Source organism: Amblyraja radiata, chromosome 18, assembly GCF_010909765.2.
Source record: "Amblyraja radiata isolate CabotCenter1 chromosome 18, sAmbRad1.1.pri, whole genome shotgun sequence".
NCBI classification, from domain to species: Eukaryota; Metazoa; Chordata; class Chondrichthyes; order Rajiformes; family Rajidae; genus Amblyraja; species Amblyraja radiata.
Window position 1 is genome coordinate 40,130,857 of NC_045973.1, and position 22,684 is coordinate 40,153,540.

The window sequence follows — 22,684 nt, forward strand, 5'->3', positions numbered from 1 at the left end:
AAATTCTCAAATGATTCACTGCCAGAAAGGACAGACCTCCACACTGATTACCCATCAAACTAGCGCACAGAAAATGAATTGTCTTTAACAAATGTACTTGCGCTATGAGTTACAAGGTTGAACTTTCATGGCACATTAAGAGAGCAATTAATGTTTAAATGCAGCAATTTCACAAAATGCATAGATAGGGAAGTGAAGGACAAGATGTCATTTTCACACAGCTAATTAAAAATTACAGATCATCCGGCAACTTGTGATTTTCCATTAATGGGATAATTCTCCCTCAGCACGAGTTAAGGCTGTTTTACACAGTAACTGTGTAAATTCACAATCTTATTGTTTCGGAAATGTTTGAGTCAATGTAAAACCATCTATACACTAGATAAAGCATTGTACACCAATGATTGCTTATTTTAAAATATTTTTTGAAGCCAATTAAGTTAAGGTCTGAAAGTCACATTGTCAATTTGGAATTGTTATTGCCTTGTTGGAAACTATGAAAGTGGCAATTTTCAAAGAGAAATGTCCTAACTTCAATAATCCATCCCCCTCCCCCCCTCTAAAAAAATACTCCCAACTTCAGGCTTGTGAATTACCAATCTGAAGGCCAGGCCTTGTCAAGGTTATGTTTATTTTTATGCGATGGCCATGCCTATAATTATTAATTTTATATTCCTTCCTTGCAGCGTTTGCACTTGAGACTTTCACCATATTTTAGTGTTCTTATTTTTGGCGTTGGAATAGGAATTAGATTTTGAATGCTAGTAGTACAATGATTCCAAAATATCAGCTGCCTTTAATTTTTTGAGTGTTTAAATCGAGTAACAGGAGGAGAGTTCACGGAGAAAAAGGTATTTCAAATCGCACCTAATACTGGCAAAATGCTATCTGGCTGCAGGCCTCCATCTGGTATAATTGTTCAAAGGCCTGATTGCACAAGTTGAAGTATACATTTTTTTTTAATGTCTGTGGTTCATGTTTTGTGTCAAACCATTTGTTTTGTGGCATTATAGGATATCAGAATTAACACTGAAATTCCAACGGAGTATTTTGAAATACTGGAGACCTCTCTGAATGGATCATATCACCATGTGAGGGCATTGAAGAAGGGACAGACTATCATTGATGCATCTTTAATCAATGTGGTATCACAGGTGAGGTTGTATTATTATGTGTCCTGGGGCCTGTAATGCCATAAATATTAATAAAATATTTCAATTTAACAGACAAAGCATAGCCCTTTTCCATAGATGAAGCATTAATGTTCTTAATTTTCAGACCGATGGGGATCACAGGGTTTCTTTATAAATTATGCGATTTTCATTGTTTTCCAGTGTTTACTTCAACTAACGTTCCTTGCACATTTCACGCATTCATATAATAGCTGTTTTTCAAAATTGATGAGAATTATTTTGCAGTCTTTCCTACAGATGTGTGAAAAATATACATCTTCTAGATGCGCTGGGACGCATCCTCGGTGATGTGATCTGGGGTCATCGGGTGTTTCGGGTCTCACAACATCAGACACCCTCGCCCAGGCGACCCAGCCGGGGTTGATCAGGCCCCGACTTGCGTCCCAGCAGCAACCGCCCACGGATCAGCCATCTTAATATCTACTCTGCAGGGGTTGGGAGATTCTAGTGCGTGGAGGGACTGGGCTCTGCGGGGTGAGTCCCTGCCGGGCTCCTCCTGCATCTCACTAGGTTCAAGGCCTGTGCGCTGCATCGCTTTCTCCTTCTCTGAGCATTTCATTCTCGCCTGATGGATGTTTAGGCCACGGTGGTTCATTAGGCCTTTCCGTAGCTTTATTGGGTGACTTTCTCACGAAAGACACAGAATGGGGTGCTAACCCAGCCTGTCCCGGGTGCCATCTTTCCGTGCCGTCAACTGTCTCTCCAGTATCACCAAAGTATTCTTGGTTGTCACCCAGTCTATTCCTAGTTGCCACTGGCTGAGCCAGACTTCAGTGTGAAAACAAGAAGATCCAGTTGTTTGAGTAGTGTTTAGTACAATAATTGCTGAATAATTGCAATAATTGCTAATCCAGTTTGAATTTCAATTTTGATCAATCCCGCAAAGGAGGTGTGTGCAAATGGACGCAACGCTTGACAATGTTTGCATCAGTGTAAATATTTAATATACAATGATAAACTATGAAGTCCTGATTTAACTTGCAGGACACAGTCAGATAATTGTGATAATTTCAGATGCTCTGCTGAAATGTGGACTATTATGTGGTGTAAAATGTAGTTTGTAGGAAGGAACTGCAGATGCTGATTTAAACCAAACATAGACACAAAATGCTGAGTTACTCCAGCATTTTGTGTCTAAAATGTAGTGTTACAGTCTCTAACGAATTTAAACCAATATAGATTAAAACATTTTATTGATGGGCTTTTACAATTTATCCCATGCCACTGTTTCATCACAGATCAAATAATTGTGGGTTGAATCTCTGCTTCTGGATATGAACATATCAGAAAAGCATTTAATTGCAGCAGATGGCGTTATTTGGATTAAAACCTTCTGCCTGTTTTAGTGGGAGTAAAAAAAACATACAATTAGTGGTGTTGGGTTCAATATGTTCTGGACAATCTTTGTTCCTGAACCCATACTTTGGTTGAGAGGTGGAGAGAAGGGGGACTGGGTTGATTCAATGCTGTGCCTTCAGAACGCTTGGCAATTTGCCGGTCCTAGTTAATTAAGTGCCAGACTTGCAAACTCAGAATAAATCCAGTGTAAGCGAAGTAACAGATACTGGCACATTTGTTATCCAGTCCAGCTCCGAATTCCCCAGTGTTGTCCCCCAGATTTAGATGGGGTCAGAATCCACGTTCATTGCCATACAGATTGCCGCTTACACAGGAAGATTTTTTGGCATTTCGTAAATTCAAAAGTTAAGCACTTTTAAAAAATTGAACCAATGTGCACCAGCCACGGTGGCACAGTGGGAGAGTTGCTATCTAACAGCGCCAGAGACACGGGTTCGATCCTGACTACAGGTGCTGTCTGTATGGACTTTGTACGTTCTCCCCGTGACCTGCATGGGTTTTCCAGCTACCCCAGTTTGCCCCCCCCTCCCCCATACTCCAAAGACGTACAGGTTTTCAGGCTAATTGGTTTGGTGAAATTGTAAATTGTTCCTAGTGCGTGTATGATAGTGTTAGTGTGCAGGGATCGGTGGTCGGTGTGGACTCAGTGGGCCGTAGGGCCTGTTTCCATGCTGTTTCTGTTTAGTATCTCTAAATTAAACGAAACTACTGAGCAAAGTGCTGGAGGAACTCAGCGGGTCAGTCAGCATCTGTGTACGGAAAGGAAGTGGACATTTCTGGTCCGGATGCTTCTCCAAGATGATAATAGGGGGGAGAAAGATTGGTTAGAGAAGTGGGAATAAAACCTGCTAAGTGATAGGTAGTTGCCCTGAGGGAAGAGCAGGGACTGCAGAAAATCCAGGTGACAGGCCAAATCCAATGGCTTTTTTATCAAATCCTTTCTTAGATGTTTCTGAGACTTGGTGCAAATCAATAGCCTTAAAAAAATAATAAACCTCATGCAGAAAATTGTAATTTTTAACATTGCGACCTTTTATGTACATATAAATTGATAATTGGTTTATTGTTATGTGTAGCAAACTACTGTGAAAATTTTTGATTTGCGTGTTATCCAGAAATTCCTCACAAATGTCAGGTAGTTCATAAGAGAAAAGGAGTAGTGCAGAACAAAGCGTTATAGATTCATACAGCATGGAAACAGGCCCTTCCACCCAACTTCATTTTTCTGACATTGAGGAAAGGTTGTCAGTTTAGTTAATTTTCACATGTACCGAGGTCCAGTGAAAAGCTTTTTGTTGCGTGCTAACCAGTCATCAGAAAGATAATACATGATTACAATCATTCCATTTACAGTGTATAGATACATATAATGGAATAAGGTTTAGTGCAAGGTAAAGCCTGCAAAGTCCAGTCAAGTGTAGTTCAAGGGACATTAGAGCTAGATAGTAGTTCATCATTGCTGTCTTGTTGTGGTAGGACGACTCAGTTGCCTGATAACACCTGGGAAGGAACGGTCTCTGAATCTGGAGGTATGAGTTTTCGCACCTATACCTTTTGCCTGCTGGGTGAGGAGAGAAGAGGGAGTAGCCAGGTTGCAACATCCTTGATTATGCTGCTGACCATGCCGAGGCAGCGTGAGGTATAAATTGAGTCAATGGAAGGGAGGTTGTCTTGATCCGATGCTAATCAGACCTCGGTCTCCTTCCCATAGATCCCACCCATGATTGTCTGACATCTGCAAACTTGTAAATGCATTTTGAACAGAATTTGGTCTCATAGCCATGCTTGTATAAAGACTATAGTAAGGGGACGGGAGCTTTGCGGAGCAACTCTTGAGAATTATCGTGGAGGATGTTTTGCTGTCTATCCTTGCAGATTATTGTCCATGGGTCTGTAAGTCAGGAATTCAATTGCAGAAGGGAAAGCTGAGTCTTAAGTCTGGGAGTTTGGAGATGCAACTGGTTGGAATTATTGTGTTTAAAGCAGAGCTTTAGAAACATAGAAATTAGGTGCAGGAGGAGGCCATTCGGCCCTTCGAGCCGGCACCGCCATTCATTGTGATCATGGCTGATCGTCCCCAATCAATAACCCGTGCCTGCCTGCTCCCCATATCCCTTGATTCCACCAGCCCCTAGAGCTCTATCTAACTCTCTCTTAAATCCATCCAGTGATTTGGCCTCCAGTCCCCCTGTGGCAGGGAATTCCACAAATTCACAACTCTCTGGGTGAAAAAGTGTTTTCTCACCTCAGTCTTAAATGGCATCCCCTTTATTCTAAGACTGTGGCCCCTGGTTCTGGACTCGCTCAACACTGGGAACATTTTTCCTGCATCTAGCTTGTCCAGTCCTTTTATAATTATTTATTTTCTATAAGATCCCCCCTCACCCTTCTAAACTCCAGTGAATACAAGCCTAGTCTTTTCAATCTTTCCTCATATGACAGTCCCACCATCCCAGGGATCAATCTCGTGAACCTACGCTGCACTGCCTCAATCACAAGGATGTCCTTCCTCAAATTAGGAGACCAAAACTGTACACAATACTACAGATGTGGTCTTACTAGAGCCCTATACAATTGCAGAAGAATCTCTCTACTCCTATACTGAAATCCTCTTGTTATGAAGGCCAACATGCCATTAGCTTTCAACACTGCTTGCTGTACCTGCACGCCAACTTTCAGTGACCGTTGTACAAGGACACCCAGGTCTTGCTGTACCTCCCCTTATCTAACCTAACCCCATTGAGATAATAATCTGCCCCCTTGTTTTTGCCACCAAAGTGGATGACCTCACATTTATCTATATTATACTGCATCTGCCATGTATCTGCCCACACACTCAACTTGGCCAGGTCACCCTGCAACGTCCTAACATCCTCTTCACAGTTCACACTGCCACCCAGCTTTGTGTCATCTGCAAACTTGCTAGTGTGCTCCTAATTCCCTCTTCCAAATCATTAATATACATGGTAAACAGTTGCGGCCCCAACACCGAGCTTTGCGGCACTCCACTCGCCACTGCCTGCCATTCTGAAAAGGACCCGTTCACTCCTGCTTCCTGTCTACCAACCAATTTTCTATCCACATCAACACCCTACCCCCAATACCATGTGCTCTAATTTTAGTTACCAGCCTCCCATGCGGGACCTTATCAAAGGCTTTCTGAAAGTCTAGATACACTACATCCACTGGCACCCCTTCATCCATTTTGCTTGTCACATCCTCAAAAAATTCCAGAAGATTTTCCTTTCATAAATTCATGCTGACTTGGCCTAATCCTTTTACTGCTGTCCAAATGCCCCATTATTACCTCTTTAATGATTGGCTCCAGCTTCTTTCCCACCACCAAAGTTAGGCTAACTGGTCTGTAATTCCCTGTTTTCTCTCTCGTTCCTTTCTTGAAAAGTGGGATAACATTAGCTATCCTCCAACCCACAGGAACTGATCCTGAATCTATTGAACATTGGAAAATGATCACCAGTGCATCCACTATTTCTAGAGCCACCTCCCTTAGGACCCTGGGATGCAGTTAATAAATAGAAGTACAATGTACTTGTCCTTATCCAGATATTCCAGGGTTGAGTTTGGGCTGGAGTGATGCTGTCCACCATGTGTCAGCAGATGCATTGGAGTGGATTAAGTGTCGAGCTTCTGCTGTTGGAATAACTTGAATCACACACAGTGGTGATTAAGATCCAAAAACTTTATTAGCGTTACAGCATGGGTAACTTCATCTTAACACATAACTCAAGACTGAGGGAGAAAGGGAAGAGAAGCTTTCTGTTAAACTAGTGGGTGCAGCTACAAAGTATGACTCATAACATGAGTGACTCTAATCTACATTAAGGTTGTCTTGGAAGCTGAAGTTGATATACGCCATATCCAGCCTCTTGAAATACTTAATTATAGTGGATGTCAGCGCCACCAAATGGTATTGTTAAGATGCATTATCTATTTCTTTGGCACCAAGATGATAGTGGTCCATTTGAAGCCTATGGGACCCCAGATTGGAGTAGGGCAAAGTAAAAGATGCCCATGAATGCTTCTGCCAGCTGGTTCATGCAGGTTCTAAGGACATGGCCAGGTACTTCACCCAGGCCTGTCAGATTCCACGTGTTCACTCGCTGATATAAGGTTGATGGTGACCATGGGTAGTGGCCCCAAGACTTTCCGGATGGGTGAAAGGTTTTTTCTTTGTGTTTAGTGAATATGAAATGTGTACAAGTTCTGTTTAATCTTCCCTTATGTTATTCCAAATATTTTTAAATGATCACCTGCAAATGAAAAATTGTTACTGCGGTTTTTGAAGAAGCAGGCGATTGTTAAGATGGGAGATGGGAGATGGGAGATGGGAGATTAATTTAAATAGTGAGAGCCTGGCCACAAACGCTGTTTAAGTGAATGTGACTAAATTGGAAATTTAATATTGAACTCTGAAGCTTCTGGATGCCATTAAACTGATTTAAAATAAATAACCATTTACTGATCCTTGTTCTCTTTCATGCAGATTGCATTCATTGTGACTGTTCAGTATTTTCATTGTTTTACTAATACCGTTTCTACTTTGTTACTATATTAACTTTCAGAAAGGAGTTGTGCATTCCCTGCTTGTCCCAGTACGGAATCAACAAGAAGTCGAAATTTATAATCCAATTACCCTTACACCAAATATGTTGACGTTTCCTTGGCAGCAAGTGGCTGGAGCTTACCAGTATGCAATAAAGGTGCACAATTTATATTATTATATATCTATTATTAATTACATTCTCGAAGTAGAAATCATCAATTGAATCTGAATTTACAGAAACAATTCCCTTGATTCTTTGTGTAACTTTATTTGTTTTTGTAGCTTTTCCTCTCTTCTGTTAATCACTGTCTTTGTATTTAAATAGGAGCTCAGTTTAATGGTTCAGAAATTAGTATTAATGTTAAATCCTGAGCTTTAAGAAAGGAGACTTTGAAGGTATGAGATGGGAATTGGCTAGGATAAACTGGCAAATTACACTTTAAGGGTTGACGGTGTAGATGCAGTAGCAAAGATTTAAAGACCGCATGGATTAACTCCAAATATTCTGGCGAAAAAATAAAATGAGGAAGGCGGCTCAACTGTGGCTAATGAGGGAAATCAAGGACAGTGTTATATCCAAGAACGAGGCATATAAATTGGCCAGAGGGAGCAGAAAACCGGAAGACTGGGAGAAATTTAGTACTCAACAGAGGACAAGGGGGTTAATTACGAGGGGGGGGGGGAAAGGGCATGAAAGAAAGCTTGCGGGTAATATAAAAACTGGCTCTAAAAGCTTCTTTAGATATATAAAAAGGAAAAGATTAGTGAAGACAAATGTAGGTCCCTTACAGTCAGACAGATTAGTTTATAATGGGAAACAAAGAATGGCAGAACAGTTAAATTAGTATTTTGGTTCTGACTTCATTAAGGAAGACACAAACAATCTCCCAGAAATACTAGGTGACTGAGGATCTAGTGGGAGGGAGGAACTGAAGGGAATACACATTAGTCTGGAAATGGTGTTAGGTAAACTGTTGGGACTGAAGGCAGATAAATCCCCGGGACCTGATGGTCTGCATCCTAGAGTACTCAAGGAGGTTTCCCTAGAAATTGTGGATGCATTGGTGATCATTTTCCAATGTTCTCTCAATTCTGGATCAGTTCCTGTGGACTGGAGGATAGCCAATATCAAAAGAAAGGAGGGAGAGAGAAAACGGGGAATTATAGACCAGTTAGCCTTTCATTGGTAGCGGGGAAGATGCTCGAGTTGATTGATAAAGATGTTATAGCAGCGCATTAGGAAAGCAGTGACAGGATCAGTCAAGGTCAGCATGGATTTATGAAGGGGAATCATGCTTGGCTAATCTTCTGAAATTTTTTGAGGATGTAACAAGCAGAAAAGATATAAGGGAGAGCCAGTGGAGCCAAGGTCCCACACGAGAGATTTGTGGGCAAAATTAGAGCACATGGTATGTGGGGTAGGGTATTGAGATGGATAGAGAAGTGGTTGGCAGACAGGAAGCAAAGAGTAGGGATTAACGGGTCGTTTTCAGAATGGCAGGCAGTGACTAGTGGGGTGCAGCAATGCTCGGTGCTGGTGCCCGTTATTTATAATATATATTAACGATTTAGACGAGGGAATTAAATGTGACATCTCCAAGTTTGCAGATGACACAAAGCTGGGTGGCAGTGTGAGCTGCAATGAGGATGTTATGAGGCTGCAGGGTGACTTGGATAGGTTGGGTGAGTGGGCAGATGCATGGCAGATACAGTATAATGTGGATAAATGTGAGGTTATCCACTTTGGTGGCAAGACCAGGAAGGCAGATTATTATCTGAATGGTGTCAGATTAGGAAAAGGGGAGGTGCAACGAGACCTGGGTGTCCTTGTACATCAGTCACTGAAAGTAAGCATGCAGGTACAGCAGGCAGTGAAGAGAGCCAAGACGTTGGCCATCGCGAGAGGTTTCGAGTTTAGGAGCAAGGAGGTCCTGCAGTTTACAGGCCCTGGTGAGACCACACCTGGAGTATTGTGTGCAATTTTGGTCTCCTAATTTGAGGAAGGACATTTTTTTTGCTATTCAGGGAGTGCAGCGTAGGTTCACCAGGTTAATTCCCGGGATGGCGGGATTGACATATGCTGAAAGAATGGGTCGACTGGGCTTGTATTCACTGGAATTTAGAAGGATGAGAGGAGATCTTATAGAAACATATAAAATTCTTAAAGGATTGGACAGGCTAGATGCAGGAAAAATGTTTCTGATGTTGGGGGAGGCCAGAACCAGGGGTCACAGTTTAAGAATAAGGGGTAGGCCATTTAGGACTGAGATGAGGAAAAACATCTTCACCACAGTTGTGAATCTGTGGAATTCACGGCCACAGAAGGCAGTGGAGGCCAATTCACTGGATGTTTTCAAGAGAGAGTTAGATTTAGATCTTAGGGCTAAATAAATCAAGGGATATGCGGAAAGAGCAGGAATGGGATACTGATTGTAGATGATTAGCTTGTTTTTATATGTTTCCATGTATCTATGAATGTTGAGAATGTCCTTTTAAAGAATAAGGATTCAAAATGCTCCCATTGGTTTTCACCTAATAAATATATTTTAACTTGATTGGCATTGGCTATTCAGAGTGTGATGTCAAATGCATATTTTGGTTTTTTTTAAGTTCCAAAAAATGCAAATGCTGAAATTTTATGGGAACATAAAAGGCTGGAGATTTTCAGGAGATTGGGTAGCATCTGTGGAGAGAGGAGTTAAAATGTCAGCTCTTATATCATTGATGAAGAAAATGCTGGCAATCTAATATAAAATAAATACAGGTTTGGCTGTGTGTGTTGTGAAAAGAAACCGTTAACATTTCAGGTCAAAGACCTTTTGTAATATTGCTACAGATGCTGCCTGAGTGTTTTAAATACTTATTAATATTCACATTGAAATAGGTTTCTGCTTAATGTGATATATGATATATTTTAATGGCTGACAAATTGTAATTTTATTTCTTTTTTTAATTCTTTATTTCTGTGTAGGCAGAAGGTGGCAGCGGAAATTTTACTTGGTCATCATCCAATCAAGCTGTGGCAACAGTGACCGTTAAAGGAATTATGGCAACGGGGAATGTAATAGGGCAAAGTGTAATAAAAGCCCATGATGTTCAGAATCCATTACACTTTGGACGAATGATGGTACTTTTCTTCATTTTTACCTTTGCATTTTCATTACTATTTCCTGGAGGTTACCTATAAGAGATGTACATGGAATATGCTTAGCCTGAAATGAAGTGTTGAGATTTTAAGGGATGATAAAAGTAAACAATAGCTTGGATTGTGCGGTTAAGAAAAAAACTGATACCGAGAGCACCATCATTAAGTGTGATGCGTTCAGCAGTTCCTGGGGGAAGCCTGCACCGTTAAATATGAAAAGAAAGAGATGGCTGTCCAATTTGATTTGTTTGCCCGTTAATTGGAATTTTTCCACTAACTGAATTTAGCAGAAAAATAATTGAAAGTTGTGCATGCTAACATGTGCATTTTTATTTATGCATAAGCATTTATTGCAGCCAAACAACCTCTCTGACACCAAATCCTTTAGAACCATGGAGTTATTTCATTTTATATTTTAATTGAATAATTAAAATATTGAATATCTTTTCTAATCAATCTGTATTCCCATCCTTGTTTTCTTGCGTGCTTTTTTATTTTGCTTTCTATACATTTTTGGCAACAAATTCAAAACTGATGTTTCACAGTTAAGACTGTGTCAGTAATGCCCCTGTCCCACTTAGGAAACCTGAACGGAAACCCACCCAAGGTTTTCGTGCAGTTCCTGGAGGTTTTTGTCAGTCTCCCGACCTGCTTCCACTACCTGCAACCTCTGGGAACCGCACGGAAACCTTGGGTGGGGCGCAAAGTCTCCAGAGGTTTCCGTTCAGGTTTCCTAAGTGGGACAGGAGCATAAGGTTTCTTCGATTTGATTGATTTTGCCCTATTCGTACAAGACCCAGTCATGGGTGTGCTACTGTTTTTGGCTCTCTTTATAGAATATCTTTGAGCCTGTAAGTGGAATGAATGCCTTTACATTTACTACGGACAGAAGTATTATTTCTTGAGAACATACCAATTTTCGAAGATGGTGAATATTGTGCTACTACAGGGTAGCTTGTGCAGAGTAAAATTGGGCAGTTCATGGCCCAAGAAGATGCCTAGTGGTCTTTGAAAGACACTTTAGAAGAACAACAAAAGCTACAGCTTAAAGTATTAATACCAAATATTATTATAGTACAAGAACCTTTCAGGGCATTAAAGACCATCCTGGGGCTGATGTAGCGTGTGTAAAATTCACTGTTGTGAATGCAATTTACAATGCATTTTCCACTGGCATCCAGGAAACATTTCAGTGAAGCATTTGATTTAATTGTTTGTCATATTGATCAGGTTTGTAAAGAAAAAATGTTTATTTCATTTTCAAAATTTGCTTTTCGATTTAAGTAGAAAATTTGAGTTTCATATAATGTACGAGCAACTTGTGAAGGACTGATGTCAGCCTGGGAAAGTTTGAATTTTAGACAAGAGACAATAGGTGCAGGAGTAGGCCATTCGGCCCTTTGAGCCATTCAATGTGATCATGGCTGATCATCCCCAATCAGTACCCCGTTCCTGCCTTCTCCCCATATTCCCTGAATCCGCTATCTTTAAGAACCCTATCTAGCTCTCTCTTGAAAATATCCAGTGAACCGGCCTCCACGCCCTCTGAGGCACAGAATTCCACAGACTCACCACTCTCTGTGAGGAAAAAGTGTTTCCTCATCTCCGTTCTAAATGGCATACCCCTTATTCTTAAACTGTGGCCCCTGGTCCTGGACTCCCCCAACATCGGGAACATGTTTCCTGCCTCTAGCATGTTCAAACCCTTAACAATCTTATATGTTTCAATAAGGTTCCCTCTCATCCTTCTAAACTCCAGAGAGTACAAGCCCAGCCGCTCCATTCTCTCAGCATATGACAGTCCCGCCATCCCGGAAATTAACCTTGTAAACCTACGCTGCACTCCCTCAATAGCAAGAATGTCCTTCCTCAAATTAGGTGACCAAAACTGCACACAATACTCCAGGTGTGGTCTCATTAGGGCTCTGTACAACTGCAGAAGGACCTCTTTGCTCCTATACTCGATTCCTCGTGTTTTAAAGGCCAACATACCATTCGCTTTCTTAACTGCCTGCTGTACCTGCATGCATACTTTCATAGACTGATGAACAAGGACCCCCAGATCCCGTTGTACTTCCCCTTTTCCCAACAACGCCATTTAGATAGTAATCTGCCTTCCTGTTTTTGATACCAAAGTGGATAACCTCACATTTATCCACATTAAACTTCATCTGCCATGCATCTGCCCACTCCCCCAACCTGTCCAAGTCACCCTGCATTCTCATAGCATCCTCCTCACAGTTCACACTGCCACCCAGCTTGGTGTCGTATGCAAATTTGCTAATGTTACTTTGAATCCCTTCATCCAAATCATTGATGTATATTGTAAATAACTGCGGTCCCAGCACTGAGCCTTGCGGTACCCCACTAGTCACTGCCTGCCATTCAGAAAGGGACCCATTAATCCCTACTCTTTTTTATCACATCAAACCCATAACTTAGACTTTCTTTTACAATATTTACTTCATAATTATTTATCATGATTCTTGTATGTCACCAAATATATGCAAATGATGACAAAATTGGGGTCAGCCATTGTACTCTGAAGAAAAATGAGAGAGAGAGAGAGATATACTGTGACATGATGGTTACATTTCAGTGATCAGCCTAGCTTGCATGGGAAGAAAGTAGGTCCAAGTCCCACTGTAAATTTAAGCACAGAGCCTCGGTGAAATTTTAATTTATTATTGAAGGAGTGCTACATTAGTGTTTCAAATTGGATGCAACTTTTAAAATTGTTTCCCCTTGGTTGTGGATGTTGGGGTATTATTTATAGATGAGCAGACTTTTGTACCAGTTAACTAACCATTCATTTCAAAGTAAGCAATCCTCCACTGCATTTGCTTATGTCAATAATCATGTTTACCTTTTAGCTGTAATGCCTTGATTAGTCATAAAATTATAACTCTCTTTATTTTGAGGTTTATGTAATAGAGCCGATCCAAATGGAGTTTGCACCTTGCCATGTGGAAGCCAAGGTTGGGCAGTTATTGGATTTGCCGCTCAAAATTTACGGTCTTATGAATGTGGAAACGCAGGAAAAAGTCATGCTAACTGACTGCTCCCATTTTGACCTTGTGACAGAGATTGAAAACCGTGGTGTCTTCAAAAGTATAGAAGGTAAGGAAAAAGAGCATTTATCCTTATTTTTAATGAAAAATGGTAAAAGACAAAACCAGTAGCAATATCCTGCAATATTTATTTTTTTTTGCAGCTGTGTGCATTTTCAATGGAGAATGGATTGAAACAAGCCATTTACAACATTTCTCAATTGATAATTTAATTGGTGTTTTTCACCGATGTTCACAAAACTCAGTGTAGCATGTTTTGCATTGTCTTCATTTATTCATAACGTGCCCGTCTTTCAAAGTTCATAATAAAACCAAGTGGGAAGTAAATAGTTCATGTCCGGTTTCAATCTGCACTTGTTTAAATGTAAGAAATGGCATGTTCATTCTGTATCATGGTCCCTTCCCCTGCCTGCTCCCCAGTGTTAAACCATGAGAAGGTAATGGTGTGCTTGTAAAAGCAGGAAAACATGTAGAGTTCAAACATTGCATTAATATCAACAATTCATTCATGGATCGACTTGTGAACATGTGAAACAGATGAGCAGGAAAAGACTACCTGCTCCATCAGGTATGTGCCTCACATAATGGGTGGCAGTTCATGAATAAGCCTCCTTGTCCACCCTTGCAGTGAAGTGCAGTACATCCCCACGCTACCATCACAGTTTTCTGTAACGTGAACCACTTGACCAAAACTGAAAGAAAAAAGTTATTCCTTTTGCAATTGGGTTTTTTCTCTCATAAAACCCCTTGAAAAATGAATTTTAATCTGCATCCCATATTTTTTGGTATGATTTGTTAATTCCGTGGGGGTAAACTTCCATTGCTCAGAAGTGTTGTAATGTACATTGCAATCTCCTTGAAAAGGCTAATGAATAATATATTTTTAAAAACATATTATATGGCCAGGAGAGGGGGTTAGAATTAGGTTGAGTTTAGTTTAGAGATACAACGTGGAAACTAGCCATTCGGCCCACCGAGCCCGTTCTGACCAGCAATCCTCGAACATTAACACTATCCTACACACACTGTGAACAATATACACTTATACCAAGCCAATTTACCTACAAACCTGTACGTCTTTGGAGAGTGGGAGAATACTGGAAATCTTGGAGAAAGCCCACGCGGTCATGGGGGGAACATACAGACAGCACCCGTGGTCGGGGTCGAACCCAGGCCTCCGGCGCTGCAAGGCAGCAAATCTACCGCTGCACCACCGTGACATTCTTGGAACTTCCTCTTTGGATCCTTCAGGCAATCAAAATGAGTACTGTATCTCCATACATTGGAAAGCATTATCTGTAAAATGCCTTCCTATCTAATGCATTTGATTCCTAATTCAATAACCAGCACAATTCACTCTGAGATAGTAAAAATGAGCATGCATGACACCAGCCACTGCACTGGGAAAAGAGCAAAGTAGTTCCGATGCCGCCCATATCCTTCAATGGGCTGAAGTCTTGTACTGCTGAGATCTTGGCAAATTATTAAACTAGAAACTGAGGTCATTCCAGTATCCAACACTTCAATTATTTTTGAGATTTTTATATCGGGTCACCTCTAAGTCTCAGCTACACCAATTTAAATGGACCCATGTGTGTAGCTTTGAGTAGCTGATGTTCATTAAGCTGAGAAACAATGTTATGGATTGCCTTTGGAGTAGTTCCAGGGTTGTTATAACCATCCACTCTAGTTGGGTGAAGCAGAAACTGCAACATTACTTTATATGAGCTAAATGTAATGCGTTGCTTTTCTTGATGCAACTGATCACATCGAACAAATGTCAGCAAGATGACGTTTTAGATACTTAAACCCATTTTTAAGAGAGTAAACGTTTAACAAGTGGTGGGTGAAGGGAGAGGAGTTTGGAGGGAGGATTGTTGTGGTAGTGTTAATCCAGGAAGTGACCTTGGAATACAGCCACTGTAAAAAGTAGAACAAGACGCTGTGCCCTAGGCTTTGGGGAGTGGGCTGAGGGGATGTGCTGAGGAATATTTATCCCAGGGTATGATGTCCAGTTTTGAATTAGATCAGCATTAGGTATGGTAGCCATTCTCTTTGTCCAACACTTCGCCCTCCAGACCACGTGATGCATGATTTAATGCTTTATAATTTTTTCAAAATGAGCTTCATGAATCAAAGTACCCAGTGTAAAATATCGTAGGAGTTATATTTTAATAACATCAGCTGTGAACATCCAAAAAATTCTCTATTATAGGGTCAAAGAGTCTTACAGCATGGAAACAGGTCCGTCGACCCAATTTGCCCACATGGCCCATCTACACTAGTCACACCTGTCTGCATTTGGCCTATAACCCTCCAAACCTGTGCTATCCATGTACCTGCCTAAATGTCTCTTAAATGTTGGGATAGTCCCTGCCTCAAATACCTCATATGGCAGCTCATTCCATACACCTACCCCACTTTGCGTGAAGAGGTTACCCCTCAGGTTCCTATTACATCTTTCCCCCCTCACCTTAAACCCATGTCCTTCAGTTCTCGATTCCCCTACTCTGGGAAAGAGCCTCTGTGCATCTACCCGATCTATTCCCCTCATGATTTAATACATCTCTATCAGATCCCCCCTCATCCTCCTGCGTTCCAAGGAATAGAGTCCCAGCCTACTCAACCTCTCCCTGTAGCTCAGGCCCTCTAGCCCTGGCAACATCCACGTAAATCTTTTCTGTACCTTTCAAGCTTGACAACATCTTTCTTCATCATCTGCCCAAAACTGAACACAATTTTAAATGAGGCCTCACCGCAGACTTATACAACTGCAACATGACCTCCCAACTTCAATACTCAACCTCCCAATAGTTGCTCAATAGAATAATTTTACATCTGAAGACCTGTTTAGTCCTGATAGGTCAGCCCATTGTTGTAGGCAACTGATACTTACAGTTTAGTTTAGAGATACAACACGGAAACAGGCCCTTTGGTCCACCAAGTCCACGCCGACCAGTGATCCCCGCTTAGTAACACTATCCTACACATACTAGGGACAATTTACATTTATACCAAGCCAATTAGCACACAAACCTATATCTCTTTGGAGCGTCGGAGGAAACAGAAGATCTCGAAGAAAGCGCACGCGGTCACGGGGAGAACGTACAAACTCCGTACAGGCAGCACACTAGCTCCACCGCTGCGCCACCATGACGTCCTATTAATGCACGTGCATTTTAAATTTTGTGGTAAAAAAATGAGCATTAGTGGAAATGTTGCATCAAAATATTTTGAAAACGATAGAAAATGTTGTTCAGTTTGTGCTAGAATTATCCATATTTAATTGGAGGAGGGGATACACTGGATGAATTGGAGAATCATTCTCCATGTCGTCTGCATTATTGGAGAAAATGTTTCCTTCCAATCGGGAATATACATTCTAATCGTTCAGTATCTCAGAACGAATTGACTGGAGGAACAATGGGGAGGGGCATTATATTGCAGTCTGCAGAATGATTTGAAAAAAGAGGAAGAAGATTAAATGTTATTGCCTTCTGTCACATGTGGGGAATGTGGGGAATCTACTGTGGTGGATGTTTATGTTAACTTTTATGTAGTTGTGTATGGCTGTATGGTAATTCAAATTTCACTGTACCTTAATTGGAACATGTGACAAGAAACTGACCTTTGAACCTCAAAAAATGTATATTTCTTAATGTTTTAACAGGGAGACTGGAGCCAGGGACCATGCACTGCAGTGGAATAAGAGTTCAAGCTGAGGCTCCAGGCTATACCACTCTTGTAGTTAGTTATAGCCATGGCCATGTGTACCTTACTGCCAGTATCACGATTGCTGCCTATGTGCCACTTAAAGTAAGTATTTGCAATGAGAAAATTAGAATCTTGGAGTTGTGCAGCACAGAAATGAGTCCTTTCAGACCACCTCATCCATGGCAACCATTATGCCAATCAATGCTAATCCCAGTATCCTGCTTTAAACCTGTACCGTCTCCACCTTTCCTGTTTGAGTACCTGTCCAAATGTCTCTTAAACACTGTAATTATATCTGCCTCCACCACCTTCTCCATTGGTTCATTTTCAGATATTCATCACAGTGCTTCTGTGTAAAAAAAAACCCCATGTACCTCAGATCTTTAAAATTTCTCCCATCTCAGTTTTAAGTCTGTGAATTCTAGTTCTAGACTCTCCAGCCCTTGGAAAAAGACTGTCAATTGATCTTAGGCCCATCATAATTTTAAATCTCTATTAGGTCACCCCACTGCCTCCAGCATCCAGTGAGAGTAAGTGCAGCCCATCTAATCTCCACCCTCCTCCATTTCCAGGCCATGTTGGTTTAAACCAGCATCTGCAGTTCCTTCTGACACACAATGCCCTGGTGAATTGGGTTGACCACCTTTTCTTGATCTTGCTTTTGTTGTCCATGAGTCACCATAATTTAGCCCCACAGTCTCTGAATTATCAATGTACATCTCCAGGTTATGAAATGTTACTCTGTTTATTTATCATCCAAAATATTTTCCCAAATCCATTCTGAGATGTAACAAAGACTGTCAAATCAAAGAGAGATCAGGAAAAAAATTAAAGTTTTATTAAAAATTCTGAGGAAGGCTGCATGAGCAGATTGATAGCAGAGGAATGGAGGGAAGGAAGCAGCTGGAGACGTGGTGTTAGACGTGGATGGTGTTTGAGATAAACTGGGTTGGAGGACTGGAAATGTAGCCTGCCAGCAAACAGAGTATTGTTTTTACATGTGTTTGTGAGTTAGAGACTGATCGTGGAGGTGAAAGTCTGAAGAAGGGTCTCGACCCGAGACGTCGCCTATTTCCTTCGCTCCATAGATGCTGCCTCACCCACTGAGTTTCTCTAGCATTTTTGTCTACCATGGAGGGGAATGGAGTTGGTCGTGAGGAAGTTTGCATTTTTCATAAATGTGACAGATGTCAGTGGCCCTGGGCAGCTCCAGCTCATCCACCTGTGCGGAGGAATTATTTTAGTCACTTCTCAAATCTTATTAATTACTCTCAAAGTCCCCTCTGTGAATTGCTTTGGGGTGTCTTCAACAACAAGGTCATAAACAAAAGGAGGAATGTGTTCATGCTATTGTTTAGTTTAGTGCAGAAACAGGACCTTCGGCCCACCGTGTCCGCACGGAACAGCGATCTCTACACACTAACACTATCTTATACACGAGGGACAATTTATATATTTTTTACCAAAGCCAAATTAACCTACAAACCTTCGGAGTGTGGGAGGAAAGTGGAGCACACGTGAAAAAACCACATGGGCATGGGGAGAATGCACAAACTCTGTACAGACAGCACCCGTAGTCAGGATTGATCCCAGGTCTCTGGCGCCGTAAGGCAGCAGTTCTACTGCTGCGCCACTGTGCCGTATACCTTTTTTATTATAGGTAGATAAAAGTCTGAAGAAGGGTTTCGGCCCGAAACGCTGCCTATTTCCTTTGCTCCATAGATGCTGCCGCACCCGCTGAGTTTCTAAAGCACTTTTGTCTACCTTCGATTTTCCAGCATCTGCAGTTCCTTCTTAAACCTTTTTTAATATTGTTCCTTTAAGTGGACCTCCACAGTCCAGTTATAATTGACTAGCCTATCCATGCTACATTTTATGCCAATGCAAGAGCATCTTGAAATATGATGGCATTCAACACCTGAGATCCTGCTGTCAGCTTCACTATATGGGTATCTAGATTTGCCCAATCTGGAGATTTGTGGTTTGCTTTTGGTGGTGTTGCAATTACTATCACTCTGATAAAACAATAAAAGATCATTTTGTTACAGATTGCTACACAAACTAAAGTATCTGTTACAATATACCAAGAGATACTACACAGTTCTTTAAAGTTACAATTGTTCATTAACTGCATTGCTTCCCCACGTAAAGGCTTATAATAAAAACATTTGGAGATGAAAGGACAAGAAGTAAAACAGAGAAAAGTTGTGGCTGGTTAATCATTTCTCAGTAATTAGTTAACTTAAAAGATAAATTACCTGATGGTATAATTTAATGTTTGTAGACAGCTGGTGGGCTATATATCTCTATGTCTGTGTCCACTACTTTTCTGATTATTAATTATCTCCATGACAATGAACACATGGCCTGCAATACACAGTGTTCATAGACTTATTTTCATGGACTTGGGTTGTATCAATCAGAGGTTCTCTGAAGAACATTGATCAGATATACATTAGACACAAAAAGCTGGAGTAACTCAGCGGGTCAGACAGTATATCTGGAGGAAAGGAATAGGTGATGTTTCGGGTCAAGACCCTTTTTCAGACTGGAGAGCCAGGGGAAAGGGAAATGAGAGATATAAAGGGTGATATAGAGAGATATAGAACAAATGAATGAAAGATGTGCAAAAAAGTAAAGATGATAAACAGGTCATTGTTAGCTGTTTGTTAGGTGAGAACGAGTTGCAGACAATGAGACTCAACAAGACAACTTTGTAGCTGGTCTGACTTGGGTGGGGAAGGGATGGAGAGAGTGGGAATACAGGGGTTACTTGAAGTTAGAGAAATCCACTATCATACACTGTGTTGTAAGCTGCCCAAGAGAAATATTATAGATTGTACCGGCATTGGATGTTAATTTCCTTCACATCCTCCCTTCAGTGTGTAAACTAGATTTCCACTCCCAGTTTATGATTCTGTTTCCAGCGTAGCCTCTTTCATGACTCCTGGGGTGCCTGTCAAGTTTAGACTATCTCTGGGGATTTGAATTTGATCCTGACCGGTGCTTTTCATGTGGAGTTTGCATGTTCTCGCTGTGACTTTCAGCTTCCCTTTGGTGCTTGTTTACACCCATTTTCCAAAAACTTCCTGGTTAGTTGATTAATTTATTGGTATACATTTCCCATAATGTGGTGTTGGCTAGTGGATGGGTAGTGATACTCCAATAATTCCTTCGACACTTTGGCCTTGTCCAGGCCAAGCTGGCCAATGATCTACCTGGGTAGGTCTAGTACACTCTGCAGTGTGGGTTTTTTTTTGTTCATGGATATGGTCATCACTTGATATGCTGGCACTTGTCCCTAATTGCTCTGATACTTGTAATTCTTCTTGTTACAAAAACAACCTAAATCAAAGTAAGCACTCCGCTGTGTTCCTCCTTAATCATTGTTGGTTGTAAGCACTATTTTTGAAGCCAAGAATGCAATATAATGAATTGAAGTTCCACCATTGAAATTTATTATGGTAGTGTTGACAAATGAATTTGCACAATAATTTTTCAGTAATAGTGATGCAAACATGATAATCTTCCTGATTTTGTTGTTGTTAATTTTAGGCTGTTGATCCAGTATCTGTGGCTTTGGTAACTTTGGGATCCTCAAAGGATATGCTATTTGAGGGAGGACCCAGGCCCTGGGTCTTGGAGCCTTCAAAGTTCTTCACAGATCTTACAGCTGAAAATGAAGAGAGTATCAGTCTTCATCTTATAAGTTCACCTGCATTTAGAAACCAGCCAAAGCATTTGGTTAGAGCTACCTGCATGGCACTGGGGGAACAGGTGAGAAATAGTGGCTTAAAGTTAAGGTACGGTATGGCTTAACAGCAATTTGCCGACATAAATGCTCCAACTGTATGCAATAAGGTGTCTGTTCCGTGACCTCCTTTCAAGATGAATACAGTTCTTGGTGTGTACATCTACATAGATATGTGAATCATTTGTAAACTTCTCTGGTACTTGATGTAACTGACCTTTTTTGTTCTGGTTGTGTTTACAGCCAGTTACTACTCACCCAGGCCCTATTATTTTAGAAATGTTACAATATGAGAGAGTCGTTCTTTGTTCACTTTAAACTATTGTATCCTTCTTATTGAATGGATGTTTCTTTCCGTTTCAGGTTTTGGCTTTGACAGTTGGGAACAAGGCTAGCTTAAAAAACTCCTTCCCTGCAGTGGAGCCAGCTGTCGTTAAATTTATCTGCTGTCCACCTTCAAGGCTTTCATTGACTCCTGTGTACCTGAGTTCTCAGTTGGACGTATCATGCCCTTTGCTTCAGCAAAATAAGCAAGTTGTATGTCAAATTTGTGTTCTAAATATTTTGTATTTTTATTTATTTATTTCCCCCCCCCCTTTTTTTTTAAATTAATTTTTGTTAGAAGTACAATACTGTGATACCTCAGTATCTAATACTTGTTGACATATTACATTTCATATACAACTTCTTATTTTTTAATTTAATAGCCAAACAGGAATAAGGAAGAAAAGAGTAGAATTTTGTATTTTTAGAGATACAGCGCGGAAACAGGCCCTTCGGCCCACCAAGTCCGCACTGACCAGTGACTCCGTATGTTAACACTATCCTACACACACTAGGGACAATTTACACATACACCAAGCCAATCAACCTACAAACCTGTACGCCTTTTTGAGTGTGGGAGGAAACCGAAGATCTCGATGAAAAGTCACGGGGAGAACACACAAACCCCGCACAGACAGCACCTGTAGTCAGGATCGAACCTGGGTCTCCTGCGCTGCAAGCGCTGTAAGGCAGCAACTCTACCACTGTGCCACTGTGTCGCCCTGTAACATTGAACATTGTAACATTGAAATTCCTAAGCAAGCTTGATTTTTCACACCAAACCGATTACCAAGCTCATACTGTATAAGACTATATGCATTTGCTTTAAGTATTTAGAGAATGTTGTTTTCTTTTGGTCACTAGAACCATTTTTAATTATTTTGTTTTGAGGAAAAGCCTAATTAAAATTATTACTTTATGCTGATAGTTTTGTATCTCTTCTAGGTTCCTGTGTCAAACTATCGGAATCCAGTTCTTGATTTGGAAGCATATGACCAGCAAGGGCGTAAATTTGACAACTTTTCTTCCCTTAATATTTTTTGGGAATCATCAAAGCTTTCCTTAGCCAGCATTGAACAGAACATGCCTATGCAAATAAATGTAAAAGATCATGGAAATGGGCAAAGGAAGCAACATGGTATAGTTAACGTCCAATTAATTTTGTTTTCATTGTAAAAGTTAAAGAGTTTGTGTTGCCTCACGATGTGGACTTCATTCTTTCAAGGTTTACAAACTGTACTGGTTCATCGTGAATCAGGAACTACCTCGATCACAGCAACTGCAGCGGGCTACCAACAGGAACATCTCGTTGCAGCGAAAGTTAAATCCAGGGTATGTCATAGAGTAAAATGACAGTAAATCGAAGTATGAATTAAGAGTGTAGGAAGGAACTGCAGATGCTGGTTTACACAGAAGATAGACACAAAAAGCTGGAATAACACAGCGCAACAGGCAGCATCTCTGGAGAGGTCTGGGTGATGTTTCGGGTTGAGGAAGAGTCTTCAGGAAGGGTCTCGACCCGAAATGTCACCCATTCCATCGATCCAAATATGCTGCCTGTTT

General features: G+C 40.9%; 1 protein-coding gene across 1 annotated transcript in view; it reads left to right on the forward strand.

The window, feature by feature from the left end:
* The window catches only part of nup210 (nucleoporin 210), a 160,037-nt gene that overhangs the window by 63,063 nt on the left and 74,290 nt on the right, over window positions 1-22,684 (forward strand). Inside the window, exons 10-18 of the mRNA XM_033037203.1 lie at window positions 1,014-1,154; window positions 7,136-7,273; window positions 10,088-10,243; window positions 13,183-13,381; window positions 17,003-17,148; window positions 20,602-20,823; window positions 21,161-21,334; window positions 22,067-22,259; window positions 22,347-22,453. Of these exons, the coding sequence (XP_032893094.1) occupies window positions 1,014-1,154; window positions 7,136-7,273; window positions 10,088-10,243; window positions 13,183-13,381; window positions 17,003-17,148; window positions 20,602-20,823; window positions 21,161-21,334; window positions 22,067-22,259; window positions 22,347-22,453 (1,476 nt within the window). The remainder of the gene's footprint in view (window positions 1-1,013; window positions 1,155-7,135; window positions 7,274-10,087; window positions 10,244-13,182; window positions 13,382-17,002; window positions 17,149-20,601; window positions 20,824-21,160; window positions 21,335-22,066; window positions 22,260-22,346; window positions 22,454-22,684) is intronic.